Genomic DNA, 18056 nt, shown 5'->3' with positions numbered 1-18056 from the left:
ACTCCTGTTCTAATATGAATAAGTCATATTAATAATTATTTTTCCCTGTACTGTTTGTCGATTACTGCGCAGAACAGTAACCAGTACTATCTAGTTTTTTCCGTGTAGTCAAAATTAGTAATAAGACAAACAATTTGGAACCAAAGTCAATTTTATAAAATTAAAAATTCAATGTTTTAGAAACAAAAATATTTTTGTTGTTATTTTATGAAATTAAGATTTTCGTGAATAAACATACTATAGGACTTAGCAAAACATTGAATTACTCAAAAAAAACTCCAAGTTTTTATTCTGGATTTCAGAATACTTTTTTCTTCAACTTCTTATCCACTCACTCTTAACGTTTGAGAAAACCGCATGATAGGGACTCACGCGGTGTGCTCATCTGATTCATGTAACTCTGTCTAGCTGTCACTCATCAATCTTATTTTTTATAATAAGAGTGACGACGGAGTTATATTCATAGGCTGAGCACACGAGGCGACTTTTTCCCATGTGTCTTTCTCAAGCTACGATGGCGAGTGGTGATAAAGTTTGGACTCGCTATAACAAATTTTTAAAAGATATAAAAAAAAAATCATGAAATCTACAAATGAAACCTCAAAAATCGGGCATAATTGGATCTGCACTAGGTCATATAACATGTATATGTACCGAGATAAAAATTTATAAAAAAAAATTTTAAAAACATTTTTGGTGACAAAAAATCGAATTTTCGAGATACAGAATTAAATTTGACACTTAAATGTTTGATTTATCCCTATATGTAAGTATTTCAAATTTCCGAACATTCTGTATATTTTTCAGCAATTTAGTTTAATAAATTTGTACAAAAGTTTAATAATTAATAACTAACGTTCTAGTGGTCAGAATAATTTCGATAAAAAGAAAAAATTGCCGAAGTGAGACGAAAAAAAATTTTTTCGATAGTAAAGCACTCTCTGATGCTTCGCATCATGAGTCGTGCAATATGTGTGTGTATGTGTTAAAATTCTAGTTATCATAATCGTCGTTAGCTATTGAATCTTTAATGCCTATTAGAAGTCGTATATAAGTAACTATAATAGACAGGTAATTCAAAAGAAAACTAAAATAAAATATCAAATGTTTACCTTCTTCTTATACTATCTTCTTCTAACTTGTACGCTAGAAACTCATCATCTAAGTTCCTCAAAAATTGTGGTTTTACCAGTAACGATCCCACAACTTCAAACAGTCTGACAAACCCCAACGGCGTGCACACTTAAACAAAAATAACTTGTCATTTTCATTTTCTTATAGGTACACATAAAATTGTAGTGTTACTAGTTTTTTACTTTGATTTCTATCCGAACAAATTTACCTAGTAATATTAGGACTCCAACAAAAGATACGCACGAATACATAAAGAGTACATAATATCTCCATAAATCTGTAAATGAGTTTGAATTAGATGAGACATATGAAATATTTATTGTTTTGCTTATAAATTAATAATTTGTTTAATAAAATTGGCACAAACTTTCGAATTCTACCATCATAAAATTTAGAATACGAAAAATCATTATAATCCGTCCGATTTCTAACGGTTTTGGGATCAGGCTGTTAGCCGTTAATTTGACATGATTGTAACTAGCTTGTTAAAAACTAATAGAGGGTTGAATAACCAGTACCCAGCCCCTACACAGTAGCCAGCCCCCGCATCATGTATTATTAACCCTTTAACGGCGAAGTCGGATAAAATCGTACCTGCGGCGCCAAAGTGGGGATAGCCTACAGCGTGCGGCCACAGTCCCCACTACTCCAGTTTACGAGACTTAGGCTCGGTCATTACCGAAATTCACTCATGTAGTGGGTTCCTTTAGTGCCCTTACATTTGTTATTTTAATGTTTTCAATGATTTTATTTTTTTAATTATTTTCATTATTATAAATTATAGAAAACAAATTATTGATAGTTTTAAAAGAAAATTAAATTCAACTTATTTTTTTCTTAATTATGAATTTCTCATAATTTTTTTTTTTTTTTTAATTCTTATCTTTAATCGTGAGGACCTCATCATACGTACGGTACTGCTCGCCAGAGCTCACGGATACACACTAACGCGAATACCCACCCGAAAACGCCGCCCGCTTGACAGGCCGCAAAATGGGGGAAACGCCCAAAAGCGTTAAAGGGTTAAATAAATATGTAAATATTGCATTCTAATGAAAAAAAAATTACTTTATAATCAACTCTCATATTCATAGTATTTATAATAAGTATTAACATGCCGTTCATAAGGCACCCTCAGCACTTTCACGCTTGAGGTGTGCAATACTTAGCTTAAATATCGCTAATGAAAATGAAGCATAAATATAAGTTCATTTCGACATTCTTGACAACAGATGTCATTTTTATAATTTTTTTCTTACTGTTCGTTTTTGTTCTGAGGTGGTACTCTCAGCTTTAAAATTACCGTTATGAATTTAATCAAATTTGATATGCTCGTAGATAGTAATAAAAAAATTTTTTAACTTAATTTTTGAATAGCTACAGAGAAAAAATGAAATCGATGAAAACTATGATGTTTCATGTGGCTCACTGTTAAATGCATGAAAATCCAAGTTTAAGTAGTTCTCTTTAGCAGTTTACGAATTTAATTTGATCATTTCCTTGACATTATCTACTATTATGTCAAATTTTATCAAATTCTGAACAATGATTCTAAAATTGAAGATATTACCTTTTAAGGTCACTTAGAAAATATTCAACGAAAGAGACATTACAAAGGTGAATTGATTTTAAACTAAAATACTTCATCTTAATTATTTAGGCTATGGTTTTTAATAATTAACAAAAAATTATTTAGAAAATCATAGGGTTGAGAATAAGATTATGTTTTTATGTCATTAGCTAGTGCTTAACTGGGGCAGGGGGGGTGAGCACTGGATATGTGATTTTGTTTACTTAAATCAATATTTAACTTCTCGAAAGATATCGACTTTAAATAATTATTAGTTATTTTTGTTTAATTAATTAACTCACATTGCCGAATAATTAGTTTAGAATGTAAACATGGGTCGTAATAAAAGAAAAATCTGGAACGCAATTTATCCTGCAGGCCAGCCCTAAAAACTCCCAGTTTTTTCGAGCTCCTTGAGCTCAAAAACATCATTATGAATACTTTTTTGAGCTTTTCAAGCTGGAAAGTTCTCTTGAGTTTGTAAGTTTTTTTTAGTTCTTCGAGCTCAAAAAAACTAATGTCCTGCCTTGAACTATGAAAATTTAAGAAATGAAAAATAAATAAATACATGGGATTTTTCCGTACGATTGACTTTAAAGAAACGCATAGAGTTATCTAGAAACAAATGTAAGTAATTGAAATAGACTGAAAAGAGTTTTGAATTTGATCATAACCACAAAATATGAAATATTCGACAAAAATTCAAAGAACAGTACTTTTTAAATGTTTCGTTGACAATAATTTCTAAGCTAACGAATCGATTACAACAAATTAGGCAGTGATTGGAAAAAAACCATAAAGCAGAGACATGATAGAATTTTGAAAATTTTTAGTGCATTGTATTATAAGATTTCTCGTTTCAATAAAAGTAAATTGTTAATTCTTTTACTTTTTCGGAATCGATATCTCTCGAACGAGTCAGCCACATCTGATGTTTCACACAGCAATCAATGTGTTTGTTCCAGTTCTAGACCTGACATGAGTTTGAAATTGATCGGTTCAGTATTCTTGAAGATCTTCGATATTCATGCGGCTATCTACGCGTTTCTCTGAGTTGATAAAAAAATGATGAAAAAGTCTTGTAGGGAATTTAATAAAGTTTCTTCAACCACCCTCCAATTTACTATGCAATTAGTGGTAGCAGAGATATCGAAGATATCCTCAATGCCGAAAGGATTCTTTTTTGTATGGAAGCTGATATCTCAGCCATAAATAGTCATACAAAGCCCATAAAAAAGAAAATTAAAGCTGAGTAAAATTGCTAACTGACCTAAGCATTGGTTTGACGGATTAAAAATGTCCTTGGCCCGTGGACCATTTGAAAAAAAAAAATCTGTCTATCGGTTGACCCTGCGGGCCAGCCCCAAAACTTCCCGCTGTTTTCGAGCTCCTTGAGCTCGAAAACATTGTTGTAGATGCATTTTCGAGCTCTTCGAGCTCGAAAATACTTTTGTGTGCCATTGTTTTCGAACAAAACCGATTTTAGCATTTCTTCCTCCCACGATATCTCAGGACCGATTTTGATGGTTGAGGCGGCAATTGGCGTATTTTACTGAGTTCTAGAGCTGATAAAATTTTGAAATTGTTTGGTTCAGTTGTTTCGAAGATATTTGCAAAAAACCGTTTTTTACCATTTCTTTCTCCCGCGATAACTCTCGAACGAATACTCCGATTGAGATGGCTAAGGCGGCAATCGACGCGTTTCATTGTTCTAGAGCTGATTAGATTTTAAAGTTGATCGTATAAGTCGTTTCTGAGAAATCAATAAATAACTATAAAAAAAAAAACTTTTTTTTTCGTAATTCGCCAATATTTTCGAGTCTACTTGATCAAATGATCTAAAATTTTCAGAAAAGTTGATGGCCAACAAGCTCTTTCGATTGCCGCCTTAACCATCCAAATCAGTTCATTAGTTAAAAAGTTATAGGCCGAACACACACACACACACACACACACACACACACACACACACACACACACACACACACACACACACACACACACATACAGACACTCAGACATCATTCTGAAAATAGTCAGAATAGCTTCCTAGGACCTCAAAACGTTGACATCTGATGAAATTCCGATTTCCGCAAATCGGGGTGAAAACAATAACTTCCCAATTTTTCGATAACCGTCGATTTTCTTAGCGGGAAGTTAAAAAAAATTTGGAAAATTTTTGTCTCACGCTATTTCTCATGATTGCGCAATAACTGTAGCTCTACAAAAATTTGATCAAAGGATCTCTAAATAAGAGATTTTAAGATTTAAAATGCTATCTTTTAAATCTCGATACGATTATTTTTCACGAAGATAGCTCTATTTTTAGACATTTAATAATTATATCAATGAAATACATTTTAATTAACGGAAAAGTATGTAAAGAAAATTTCCATTGTAATAGTGCGATGAAAGTATCTTTATACACACTTGAAAAATAAATCATGTCATTTCATCTTTTAAAAATTTTTTTTTTGTTTTTAATTTTTCAAGTGTCCAAAACTGGTCCTAATGTGGCCAAAAACAGTACCTCTACCCTATAGCTGTTCAAAAATCACTATATTTCTAATAATTTTCTGCTCCTTAAATTCTTTGCATTAGTGTATATACATTGAAAAGTACTAAACTCAATAAATATTTTGAGAAATGCTAAAATTACTAAAATAAATAAATATATTTGTAATGTAATAAAACTACATCAAAATGATAATTTTACGGCGCACTCATTTTCACGAAAGTTTCGACAGAAATACATCCACTTAGTAAGATTGTCGTAACATGACTGTGATGTATTTCTGACCAGGTGGAAAGTTACGGCTGATGGCCTTCGTAAAAATAACAGGCGCGCAAGCACAGTTAGTTACGTTTTAGTTTCCTGACAACTATTTTGAGGCGCCGATATATGCACAGACCGGTGACAATATCGAACTATAGAATCAACTATCTAGTTAGTATAGAGATAGTGCAAAAATTTTTTTTTCATGTTCTCGATTTTCTATAAAATTAAAAAATGTAACATCTCTTCTAGTTGATTGGTATATAGTGGAGTAGATGGCGTCGCTGGGACTCTCCAATAAATTTTCGACCTATCAACAGCTGCACGATATGCTAAAAGCCAAGGTACGTGCATGGGAAAATTCTGCTGTCGGCTCAAGAGCAACCGCAGCTCAATCTAAGGCTGGGGTCGACATACCACCAACTCCAAAATCATATGCCAGGTCAGCCGCTACCAACAAACTAGTTGAATCTATGAGTAAATCCTCTACCCCTTCCAGATCATCCACGTCTAGTGGAGCTGCAAGTTATGTCGCTTTTACGCTTAAAAAAAGAACAAGTGAGACAGGCATGTGCCTAATCTGCAAGCAGAAGCACTTTGTGCTGTTTTGCCCGAGCTACCAAACTGCGTCACCACAAAACCGGAAAATGATTGTGCAGCACTACCGGCTCTGTTATAACTGCTTGGGACGCCACCGCTTCACTAACTGCAGAACTGAGCAGAGATGCCAACATTGTGACCAGCCACACCATACATCTACACACATCAATGATGGTGCTGCCACTAAATCGGTACAGGAACCTGCTGTACCGACTCAAGGTAACAAATAGTTCCAATTTTGGTAACCTTTGTGTTGAATTCGCTAACTTAGTCTGCTTTCAGCTCACTCGATCAACGTATTACTCGCTACCGCGATTGTTAAGTTGAATTCGCTAACAGGAAGTACATGTACTGCTCAAGTACTTATTTATCAAGGATCAGAGTTTTCCTTTCTGACGCATTCGCTAATCAAGAAGCTGGATATACCATTCTGGGTGCGTTCCACTTGACGTTCACAACGTCACGCTCACGTGTATTTAGATAGGATTTTGAGGCGTTTTGAGTGTATTTTGTAATAAGAAAATTGATAATTCAATCAAACTTGAAAGATACCTACTGAGCATTGTGAAAAAACTTGATTCATGGTAGTCTGTAAGACCCAATAATACATAAGCCAATCCAAGGATGAGAATTCCTATCAAACAAAGTACAACCACAGTTTCATATACTCTTGACATGACGCCCTGAAAAAATAATTACGGTTGAAAAATTACTAAAGTAAGCAATCACTTAGAATTCACACACATTATATACCTTTTTATTGCCCACGAAGCCTTCAGATTCCGTAAAAAAATAAGCAAATGGTAAAAAAACAAACAGCGATAGATTGGAAAATAAAAATACATGATTCCAAAGACCTATGAAAATTAAAAATAATTAATAATCGGTAAAAAAAAAAAATAAAAAGTTTTATTCATTTTTCAAGACTTACCTTGTATAAGAGAACTATTCAACCATTGAACATAGTGACTGTCCGGGTAAATAATAAGTATTTCGTTGCTTATAATTGAGACTGGCAGTAATAAAGTTGCTCCGAGAGACACAGCCAAAACAGCTGTGCAAAGCCAAAGACTAATTTTATGAACTGTAGCTTCATCTTCATCAACGGTACAATAATAATCACGATCTTTCCGATAGCATTTAGCTATTAATAAATAACTTGAAATATATAAAAGAAAGTAAAGAAGAAGAAATATCTGAAATCAAAAATTCAATGAAACAAGTTTTTTTCTGGATCCATATCCTCTTCATTACCCGATGAAAAAAGATTTTGTCTAATCATATATGATCATGCATAATTGTCTATATATGATCAGATCCAAAAATTGGCCAGGTCTGATCATACATAACTTGATCTGTTTATACATGATCATATATGACTATATATAGTCATGTATGAACGAATATAGTCATTTTTAGAATTTCATTTAGAATATCAGTAAATTATTGATTAAGTAGTTTAATTAGGATTTATTGTCTTCATCAATATCAATGTCGGTTAAAATTAAATAAAAAAAAAAAAAAAAAAAAATTATTAACCATCGACAATTATTTTACTACGAGGTCACCCATCCAATTAATGTCCTACGCCGATGCTGCTCAACTTTGGTTATCGATGGTTTATAGTCTGATCCTTGTTACGAAGTTGCCTCGTGCGCCTCCGCCATCATGTGACTCAGGTAATGTCACGTGAGACAGTGCGTCGGCATTACTATATAAGGGAGCGCGATCAATCAAATATAGTGCTTTTAAGGTATAACGGCCCTTAGACTCGCTAGAATCCTTGTAATATTCTAGCGCTTTTAAGGTTTGAACGCTTAAACTCCTTGTAATAGTTTACCCGCTCATTACCAGTCAATCTAGTAGTACTGCATTACAGTTAGTTAATCAGTAATAAAGTTAACATTTAGTTTAACTTTATCTCAGATTGATCCAGTTCACACTTAGTTGAATTGCGTAAGCCTCCCGTTATTAATTACGGTTATTAATTAATAATACTGATAAGTGTGTGTGAAGTGGCATTAATTAAGTATTTTCCCTTAATAAAATCTTAATTAATAAACGATACCAGTGTTTGAGTGAATTCACCTGCTATCCTGCCCACCTTTAGTGTTAAGGTGTTATAATCACATATTCATCAGTTATCCAGCCAGTCCAAGGTCATCAGGGACATCACCATCCACCGAACACGGATCTAGGCTAAGTACTAGTGTTAGTTTAGATTTGTAAGGCCAGTTCGGGTATATTCCTAAAAAGAATATAAAATAAGAGTCTCATGGGTCTGAGTTAACTAGGGTAACCCACGAAAAGGCTGTTCCACCATCAACTACAGTTTTGAACGGCAACCCACCGTTTCAATGGCGCCCAACGGGTTTTAATTGATTTATTCAATTAATTAAGCCTATATATAGTCCATTGTTATTAACAATGGCACCCAACGGGTTTTAGTTAGTAGAAAACTAATTAAGCCAATTATTCAATCAGTAATTAAGCCTGATTTACTTTGCTGTAAGCAATAACGCCGTCGGGTTTAGTCAATTTGATTGAGTAAAAAATTACAACATCTAATTACGTAAATTCAATTAATCACTGCATAATTAGATCATTCAGACATAAAGCAATAATTTCGAGTAGAGTCTGCGAAATAAAAACCAAATAAGATCAGAAAATAACAAGCGGGTTCAATTATACAAAATTGTTCCAGAAAAAATTCATAAAGCTGTGACTTTTCAGCGTTTTATCAGAAAGAAAACGCACACCGCAAGTTTTAATATTTTTTGCTGTAAAAATATAACATTTTTTTTCATTTTTAGTTTATTTTTTGATTTTTTTTGTTAAAAAATTACATTTTGTTTAAAAAGAAAACTACCCGGGAGTAAGTTTTCTAAAGAATTTCTTTTTGCCCGGGAACGTACAAAAAAAGTGAAAAAAACTCACTTAAATTATTACTTTTATTTTCAAAATTATTATTTCTATTTCCAAACCGGAAATATTAAAAGAAAAATCACCCGAAAATTATTTTTCTAAAGGATTTCATTTAGCTCGGGAAAGAAACAAAAACCAAAGAAAAAATTCCTTTGGAATTATTGTAAATACCAGTGATAATCATAGTTAGTAAGACAAAATATTGTTAAGTGATTTTACAAGTGATAAAAGTGAAATTATTGTAAAATTAATTTTAAGTATTAAGAATATTAGAATTAAGTATTTAAGATAAATATTTTAGTGAAAAATATTTATCAAAAGATAAAAACACCGGATATAACAAAAAAAGATTTAAGTAAAAGTCTAAACCAAAAAAAAAATATTGAATATAAAATTTTGTCACAATAGAATTTTAGTAAAGATTAAAATCTTAAAGCAAACAGGAAGTAACTTCTGTTAAGTAAATAAAACTAAGTGAGTGACAAAATCACAGAAATAAAAGACTTAGAGTTTGGATAAGCATAAATTAAAATTTAGTCAAGTAAACAGAGACTCTCATAATATAAATCAGAGAAAATAAGACTAAAATTTTGCTTAGTAACAAACCGGAAACACAGACTTAAAATTTATTTAATATAATAATAATAATCTGCTTAGTAACAGAAAAATAAAATCGACAAACATACCCGAACAGCCAGGGATGACTCATTGTCGCGACTAAGTATTATTATTACAAAGAAAACCAGATCAAAACATAATAGGCGATAAGTCGCAAAGGCGGCTAATATTTAAATTTGAATTTATTTGTTACAGAGTTCTACCTAGGAATTCATCAACCTTACGGTCGGTAATAAAGAAATTCAAAGGTCATATATAATATCTAACGCCACCTGCCAGAAACAATTTGTTAGCAAGTATTTATGTCTCTTTCTGAATAAAGACGCAACTATAAAGTTGTTGACAAGGTTAATTTATTACGCATCACGTATTCAGCAGTAAATAAATATCAGTAAATAAAGTTTATTACACAAAATAGTTTTGTTGCTAAAATAAAATAAAACTCGTCAAAAAGATATAAAATACGTTTTAACATTGAAAATTAAAACGCTTCAGGATATAATCTGTAATATATTCAAGATAAAATTTTAAATAAAAATTTAACCACGTGCAACCAGGTATTGATTTAAATATTTCTAATATAAAGTTAATACAAAATCTGGTAAAAACTTAAAATAAAATAATATATTTTAGTTTAAATTAATTTTTATATCTAAAATTTATTTTTTGATTTTTTTTTTTGATAAAAATTCTTAATCCGTGATACGTGACGCGAATATTAATACAGACATATTGAAAGTTAACAGGTGTAAACAAGCGGCAAGGACAGGAAATTTTGGTCACCAGAAAATCAATCAATTTATATTTTCTTCGTTTCATTTTTTTTCTTTCATTTTTTTTCTCTGCATTTTTTTTATTTTTAAATTTAGTAAATTTATTTTCGGTTTACTCGTCGGAAAACTATCAAGATGGTCAGAACAAGGAAAACCAAGAACTTAGAGGGAGTGGTAAAATCTCTGAACGAGACAGTTCAGAAGCTCAAGGAAAGACTCGATAAAAGTGAAATTCAAGAATTAGACCAGGATGAAATCAGAATAGACGGACATTCAACTAAGAGGGAAAGTATCAGCAACCAGCAACCTCAACCGTCAAACCAGGGAATAAAAAAACGAGTCCCAGTAATAACCGAAAGCAGAACACTAACAAAGCCACTTACAATAAAAAGAACAGAACAATGGCAAGAAGCAGCAAATTATGATTTCCGAAAAGAAATGAACGATGGAGACATATTATTACACGATCATCCCCAAACCAGTGATACATCGATAAGGGATGAAAATATAACGTTTTTGACAAAAGATGAAAAAGTGTGGAGATTAGACAGACTAAAAGCGCAGGTATTCTTGGAAAATATTGAAAAGACGGAACAACTCCAAGCAAAGGAAGCAGAGTGGATCAAAACAACAGCAAATTGGATCCGATGGGCAAAAACAAGAATACAGGACGAAAAAACTGCAGCAGCGCGTATTGAACTAATCGAATCAATACCACAGATTAATGACAAAAATTTAATCAGAGACTTAGAACGAGAATTAGGTCTAAAAAGAAATGATAACGGTCATTGGCAAAATTCAATAATAAATTATATAGCAAAAGATGTACAGCTATGGGATGATACGTTAGAACCAGACGAAATAGCGAATTCAACACAAGTATTCAGTAAACAACAGAATAAGAAATCACAAGAACAATACGTGAGGACAGACAACTACAGTGCTCACCTGGGATATCAAACAGCGCAACAACAGCAATATACGACGTATCAACCAGCTCCACAACAATACAATAAAACGTACCAGCCACCACAACAACAGTGTGGGACAGAATATCAACAACGCCAACAGTATCATAGACCGCAATACCAGAGCCAATACCAAACGTATAGGCCAGACTATCTAAGTGATTATCACGGACAAACAAATTACCCGATCACAATTTCTCAAAGCCATAGAGAAAATTCAATGAAAAAGATAGCAGATAAAATACATCTGATGGAAACTTTAATAAGGGTGAAAGGATTGAGATTCACAAAATCATCACAACCAAAGCAGTGGATCAAGAAACTAACAGACGTATGCAGAGAGCAGAAATTCGATTTTGAAGACAGACTGGAATTATTAAAAATTGCCATTAACGAAGAAGAATGGATAAATCAAAACTGCGACCTATGGTCAAACTGGGAAGAAGTCGAACGCTCATTCAAAGTAACGTTCTGTAAGACGATGAAAGATACTGACGTACTGCAAGAATTATTCAATACATATCAACGAAAAAACGAAGACACCCAAGAATTCATCAGAAATATGAGGACAAGATTCAAGGAACTAGACAGACCTCTAGGCTTAAAAGGAGAGCTAGATATATTGATACCAAAATTAACAGCAGAGATGCAAACTGAGCTTAATACTATGCCAGTAATTTCATCGTATACACAACTAGCTGAGGCAATAGCCACAGCAGAAAGAAGACTAGCTGATAAAAGAAAGGCCAGAGATGTAAATAGGTCAACTGTGAGGAGATTGCAGAACACCAGGGACTCAATATCAGAGACTGACACTGACTCACAATCAGGGGAAGAAAAAAGAGTACAACGACTCGTCAGAAAAAAGAGGCACCTGAGAAAACCAGCGATAAAAAATTCTCCAGAACAAGAAATACACAGTGACAAATCAAACGACAAGAAAATCAATGTCGTATTTGACAAAAGAAATAATAACAGACACAGAGACAGATCGAACTCGAACGACCGGAACAAAAGATCAGGATCAAATACATCAAGATCATCTACAAGAACGGTTGGAGGCACTTACATTTGCCTTAACTGCGGAGAAAGAGGAGGACACAGATCCCGGGACTGCAGAAATGAACGAGTAAATATCTGTGTGAATTGCTTAAAAGTAGGTGAGACTGTAAAGACATGCAGCTGTATAAAAAACTAGCAGCGCGAGTGCAACAAGTACAGGGGGTTGTACTCGCCCGACAGCAATCACCCCACGCTACACTTTGGAGGGGAAGGGAGGCATGCAGTCATCACTCGAGCGGGAGAGAAACGGAAACAGATAACGGCGAGCTATCCAGCGAGCCGGACGCATTTACAGAAAGTGAAAACGGTGATTGTAACTATCTAGTGATTGCCAGCATGGGAAACTGTTTAGCAAAGAGTTGCGGAGGTGATTACTTTGAGCCGAGTCCAATCAGAGAAAGAAGAGGACAAACCAGTGGCCAAGAGATCAAAAAATTCACGCTTAATGTACCAGCGGGAGCAACTCTAGGCGAAAAAATGCAAATAAATGTAAGTAAACATTTTATTTGTCAAGTTAAAATTAACAACATCAATTGCACGGCATTATTCGACTCGGGCGCGAGTAGAAATTTTATCACACTAAAGGTTGCAGATCAAATACCGGATAATATAATTAAAACTAAATATGACGCAAATAAAAATTCATTTCTATTAGCAGACAACTCAGCCATAAAAAGCATCAAGAAGATATTCGTCAATATTGAAATAGATGGTGTCGAGATCAACACATGGTTCGAAGTATTTCACAAGATGCCAGATGATATTATTTTTGGTATGAAATTTATGATGGACCACGGCATTAATTTATGTGCAGATAAAATGATGTGGACGTGGAAACACGACAACCAGCCCAAGTTGTGTCAAGAAATTAAACCAGGTAACCACATATGCACAATATATTTACAACCAGACGAACAAGCAGAATTAACAAGATTTCTAGATGCCGAATTTAAATTAATGGACCAAGCAGATCTAGGTACATTAAAAGGAGTTGAATATGAAATTGAATTGAACGACTATCTACCAATACGTGTTAAACCCTACAGAAGATCACCCAAGGTCACTGAAGCTTTACATAAAATTATTGAACAACTGTTGGACCAGAAAATTATCCAGCCAAGCACCAGTGAATGGAGTTTTCAGCCAGTAATGGTTAAGAAGAAACTATTACCAGGGCAAGACGCGGATGACATCAAAACATGGAGAATGTGCATCGATTACAGACCACTAAATAAAATTATGAAGATGGTAAATTATCCAATGCGAAGAATTGATACATCATTGGAAGTAATCAGAGAAGGTGCGTATCGAAGTGTTATCGATTGTACTAACGCATATTATCAAATTCAGATTAAACCAGAACATCGCAAGTACACTGCGTTTGCTGTAGAAGGAATGGGATCATTCGAGTTTGTCAGAATGCCGTTTGGATTATCCACAGCACCAGGAACTTTCCAGCGAAATATGGATTTGATAATACAGACTATGAAAAAAGTTTTACGCCAGCTTAATCTACCAGCGTACTGGATTAATTATATCCATCCGTATATGGATGACTGGGTCATCGCAACGCCAACGTTCAACATACATCTACAGACTCTGGGGATATTATTCCAAGTCTTCAGGGAAGTAGGACTGCATATAAAACGAGAAAAATGCTGTTTCTGCGTTGCGGAGATGAAGTATTTGGGGTTCATCGTCAAAGGAAATGAACTATACCCGGATCCAGACAAGCTGAGCGCAATCAGAGATTACCCAGAACCAGTTAACAAGAAACAACTCAGGAGGTTCTTGGGAATGGTAAATTGGTACAGACGACATATGAAGATGGTAGCAAAAATTCAAAATCCACTCACTTCTATCACCAGTGAGAAATCAGTTTGGACTTGGGGTGCTGAACAGCAAGAATCGTTCAAGCAGATGAAAGAATTATTACTAAATGCACCAGCTTTAACCGTACCAGACTATAATCTACCATTTATATTATATACCGATGCCTGTGATACCGGAATTGGAGCTGTATTAACACAGAAAGCTCAAGACCGGGAGTACCACATCACTGCTATCAGCAGATCGCTGAACAAACACGAACGTAACTACACCACTACTGAGAAAGAATGCCTAGCAGTTATTTGGTCATATCAAAAACTGAGGGGTTATTATGAAGAATATCCAGTAACGGTTGTTACCGATCATGCAAGCTTGAGATGGCTACAGAACATCAAAAATCCACGAGGACGTTTAGCCAGATGGGTAGCAGAGTACTCGCTGTGGACTATAACTATAGTTCATCGACCAGGTATAAACAACGAGGCGGCTGATGCTCTCTCACGAGCATACGAGGGTGTTGAACCCGAGACAGAGAAGCTCAGTCGAGTCATTGACGTACAACACCAGTGGTACACGAGGAAAGTTGAGGAGGTCAAGGCTACACCAGACCGATTCCCTCAATGGAAATATATAGACAACGACCTATATTACTATCGACCACGACATCCGACACAAATATTTGAAGATGCGCCAGAGCATTGGAAACTCGTCGTAAAACCAGAAGCGCGCATGGCAATCATTCAGAATGCGCATGACGAATTAGTATCCGGACATGGCGGCACAACAAAAACATATCACCACGTGTCAAGTCATTATTATTGGCCGAACATGTACCACGACGTCCAAAAATATGTAAGTAATTGCGAAGTCTGCAAAATTCACAAACCAGACACAAATCCACCGCAAGTTGCACCAGGACATAGGCCGATCACTGAATTATGGGAGAGTGTATCAGTTGATACTGTGGGACCATTGCCCAGATCACAACATCAGAAAACTCATCTCATCGTCTTGTGTGACATGTACTCAAGATACCTGGAAGTTCAGCCAATATCAGAGCCAACAGGTAATAAAATAGTGTTTTTCTTGAGAGCCGTATTCAACCGATGGGGTTACCCAAGAGTTGTTGTCACAGATAACGGCACAGAATTTGTGAATAAAATTGTTGCAGAATATTTGCAAGATCACCAGATTGTCCACGAACTAACGCCAACATATCATCCTCAGGCTAATCCTGTGGAGAGAGTAAACCGAAATTTAAAATCATTAATTCGTACTTTTCTTTCAGATAAACATTCCAAATGGGACCAAAATTTACCTGAACTTGTATATGCTTATAACACATCTGTTCACAGCTCGCTGACCGTCAGCCCAGCGTATTTGAATTTTGGTCGAGATCCGAGATATTTAGATCTACATCGGGGTGGAAAAGTATTAACCGAACTAAATAAGACAGATAATCGCAATACCGTCTTATCATTAATTGATGAACTTCGACATTATGTCGAATCATTCATGATAAAAGCTCAAAACCGTCAGGATGACTTACTACCTGACCCAAATATTAATATTGTTATCGGAGCTGAGGTATATATCAGAAACAAACAGTTAAGTAAAAAGGTTGATGGATTCGCAGGTAAGCTTGCACCTCCACGTAAAGGTCCGTATTTTGTACATAGTTTTTACTCTAACAGTTTGGTAAATATTTGCGATAAAAATAATGTATTAATCGGTACTTTTAGTATTAATGATCTTAAAATACCACGTCGGTCAAACCGAAATAAACCAGAGTCGGATAATGAGTCGTTAGTTCGACAAAATAATAAAATTAAGTAAAATATTGTAAAGTGCAATTTAAAATAGTTCTAACACTAGTACGTTGCATAGGTTAACCAGTCATATTTTTCTAGTATGAATTCGTTGGGGAGCCTGATCCAGACTTCATCAGTGTCACGACCAGAAGAAGAGCAGAACCGAGAGCTGCTCAGAAATCAACGGTTTCACGGAAGAATCGGCGATAGAAATTCATACTGGCTCAATCCAGCATTTGCCACAGCAGCCAGCTATTTAAACTTTGATATTCCTGTGTCAATGGATGTTACGCTATTATCTGGATTTCATCGACGTAACAGTAATGTATCAGTATATGAAGAAAAGAACTCTGTACTGGTTGTCCCAGAAAAACCAGTAAACGAACCAGTAAAACTACCAGAAATGCCAATTCCATCAATTGCTGTACCGTGTCAGATTGGTGTTGGCCAAGCATCTCAATTACTTGAGATAAATTTGAGACGAATCATCTCAAAACCAGAGTGGCAAGCAGCGGTAAGTAAGATTGCTAAAGACATCGTGCCAAAGTCAACCAGAACAGTAGCGACACAAACTATTGAGACCAGACTCGCACCAGTCCCAGAACCAGGATGTCTCAAGTGTAAAGAAAGGGGGCATTCTTTTGACAAATGTCCGAACGAGTTACGAGGGGACTGCTACTGTACAAATTGTCGCAGATTGGGACACACGAACAACACGTGCCCACATCATACTTGGAATACTGAAGGGTACAGAGCGATGAAACGATACTGTCATCATTGTTCAACACAGTATCCGTTTGCCAATGATTCATGTCAATCCTGCCGCATCAGAGTGGGAATGACCAAGGCATCACGGGGTGCGTATTTAACGTTACCACCGTAATAAAATAAGAACCAGACTATAACCAGAGTTTATGTGAAGTTCAAGAAAGTTCCAGAAGTGCTCAAGCAAAACAGTGTGATATTGACAATAGTATTTTTTAGATACCAGTTTTTTTTGTTTAATTATTATTTTTATTTTTATTTTTGGTTTATATACAATTATTATTTAAAACTTTCTTTCGCATAAATTTAAAATTACCGATTTTGACAAGCGTGAGTTAGTTTTGTTAACTACGCATTTAATTGACCGGATTATGACATATCAGTATCTGTAATAATTTTTATTTTTTGTTTATCACATGTTTATTTTTTATTTTTATTTTTGTGTCTACTGATCAGAGAAAGGGTACCTGAGTGTAGAATAAGGGACATTGATGAGTCCATACAGAACTGATACCAGAATGTATTTTATATTGTTATTAATAATATTTATAATATTTATATTGTTATATGTAATATTTATACTCGTAAAAAGAGTTTATAAAATAATTTTTTATTTTTTTTGAGATACTTGCTGATAATTTGTAAAGCAGTAATCTCCTTATTTTGGGCCACAGAGTGAATGTGACATTATTGTAACGAATGAATGAGTATGCTGTTGTCGGCGCTGAAACAATTGGTTTAACTTCAACCCATTATTATCATAGTCATTGATACTACCTGGGTTAAAGTTAAGGAGGGTGGTGTTACGAAGTTGCCTCGTGCGCCTCCGCCATCATGTGACTCAGGTAATGTCACGTGAGACAGTGCGTCGGCATTACTATATAAGGGAGCGCGATCAATCAAATATAGTGCTTTTAAGGTATAACGGCCCTTAGACTCGCTAGAATCCTTGTAATATTCTAGCGCTTTTAAGGTTTGAACGCTTAAACTCCTTGTAATAGTTTACCCGCTCATTACCAGTCAATCTAGTAGTACTGCATTACAGTTAGTTAATCAGTAATAAAGTTAACATTTAGTTTAACTTTATCTCAGATTGATCCAGTTCACACTTAGTTGAATTGCGTAAGCCTCCCGTTATTAATTACGGTTATTAATTAATAATACTGATAAGTGTGTGTGAAGTGGCATTAATTAAGTATTTTCCCTTAATAAAATCTTAATTAA

General features: G+C 34.6%; 2 protein-coding genes across 8 annotated transcripts in view; one reads left to right on the top strand and one right to left on the bottom strand.

Annotated features, from left to right (window-relative positions):
* LOC130664877 (protein Lilipod) overlaps nucleotides 1-18056 on the bottom strand; it is a 111231-nt gene that overhangs the window by 56362 nt on the left and 36813 nt on the right. For 4 of the 6 annotated variants that reach the window (XM_057465052.1, XM_057465053.1, XM_057465049.1 and 1 more), the window contains exons 3-7: nucleotides 7012-7276; nucleotides 6834-6937; nucleotides 6637-6763; nucleotides 1343-1411; nucleotides 1113-1242 (exon numbers count right to left, since the gene is read on the bottom strand). In XM_057465052.1, coding sequence (XP_057321035.1) covers nucleotides 1113-1242; nucleotides 1343-1411; nucleotides 6637-6763; nucleotides 6834-6937; nucleotides 7012-7276 — 695 coding nt within the window. Of the gene's footprint in view, nucleotides 1-1112; nucleotides 1243-1342; nucleotides 1412-6632; nucleotides 6764-6833; nucleotides 6938-7011; nucleotides 7277-18056 lie in introns of all 6 variants that reach the window. The other 2 variants (XM_057465051.1, XM_057465054.1) reach the window with 2 other exon arrangements.
* On the top strand, nucleotides 9722-16406 carry LOC130664876 (uncharacterized). Of its 2 annotated transcripts, none has more exons than XR_008989475.1 (2): nucleotides 9722-10180; nucleotides 16167-16406. XR_008989475.1 is itself a non-coding variant. In XM_057465048.1 (2 exons), the coding sequence occupies exon 1, from the start codon at nucleotides 10532-10534 to the stop codon at nucleotides 12560-12562; it is 2031 nt and encodes a 676-aa protein (XP_057321031.1). In that variant the 5' UTR covers nucleotides 10446-10531; the 3' UTR covers nucleotides 12563-12915; nucleotides 16167-16340. The 2 variants fall into 2 exon arrangements, 1 of the variants encoding a protein (XP_057321031.1); XM_057465048.1 differs by lacking the exon at nucleotides 9722-10180 and adding an exon at nucleotides 10446-12915 and having other exon boundaries at nucleotides 16167-16340.

The sequence above is a fragment of the Microplitis mediator genome, chromosome 3 (assembly GCF_029852145.1).
Source record: "Microplitis mediator isolate UGA2020A chromosome 3, iyMicMedi2.1, whole genome shotgun sequence".
NCBI lineage: Eukaryota > Metazoa > Arthropoda > Insecta > Hymenoptera > Braconidae > Microplitis > Microplitis mediator.
The sequence above is the reverse complement of the archived record's forward strand: the minus strand, read 5'-3'. Positions and strand labels throughout refer to the sequence as shown.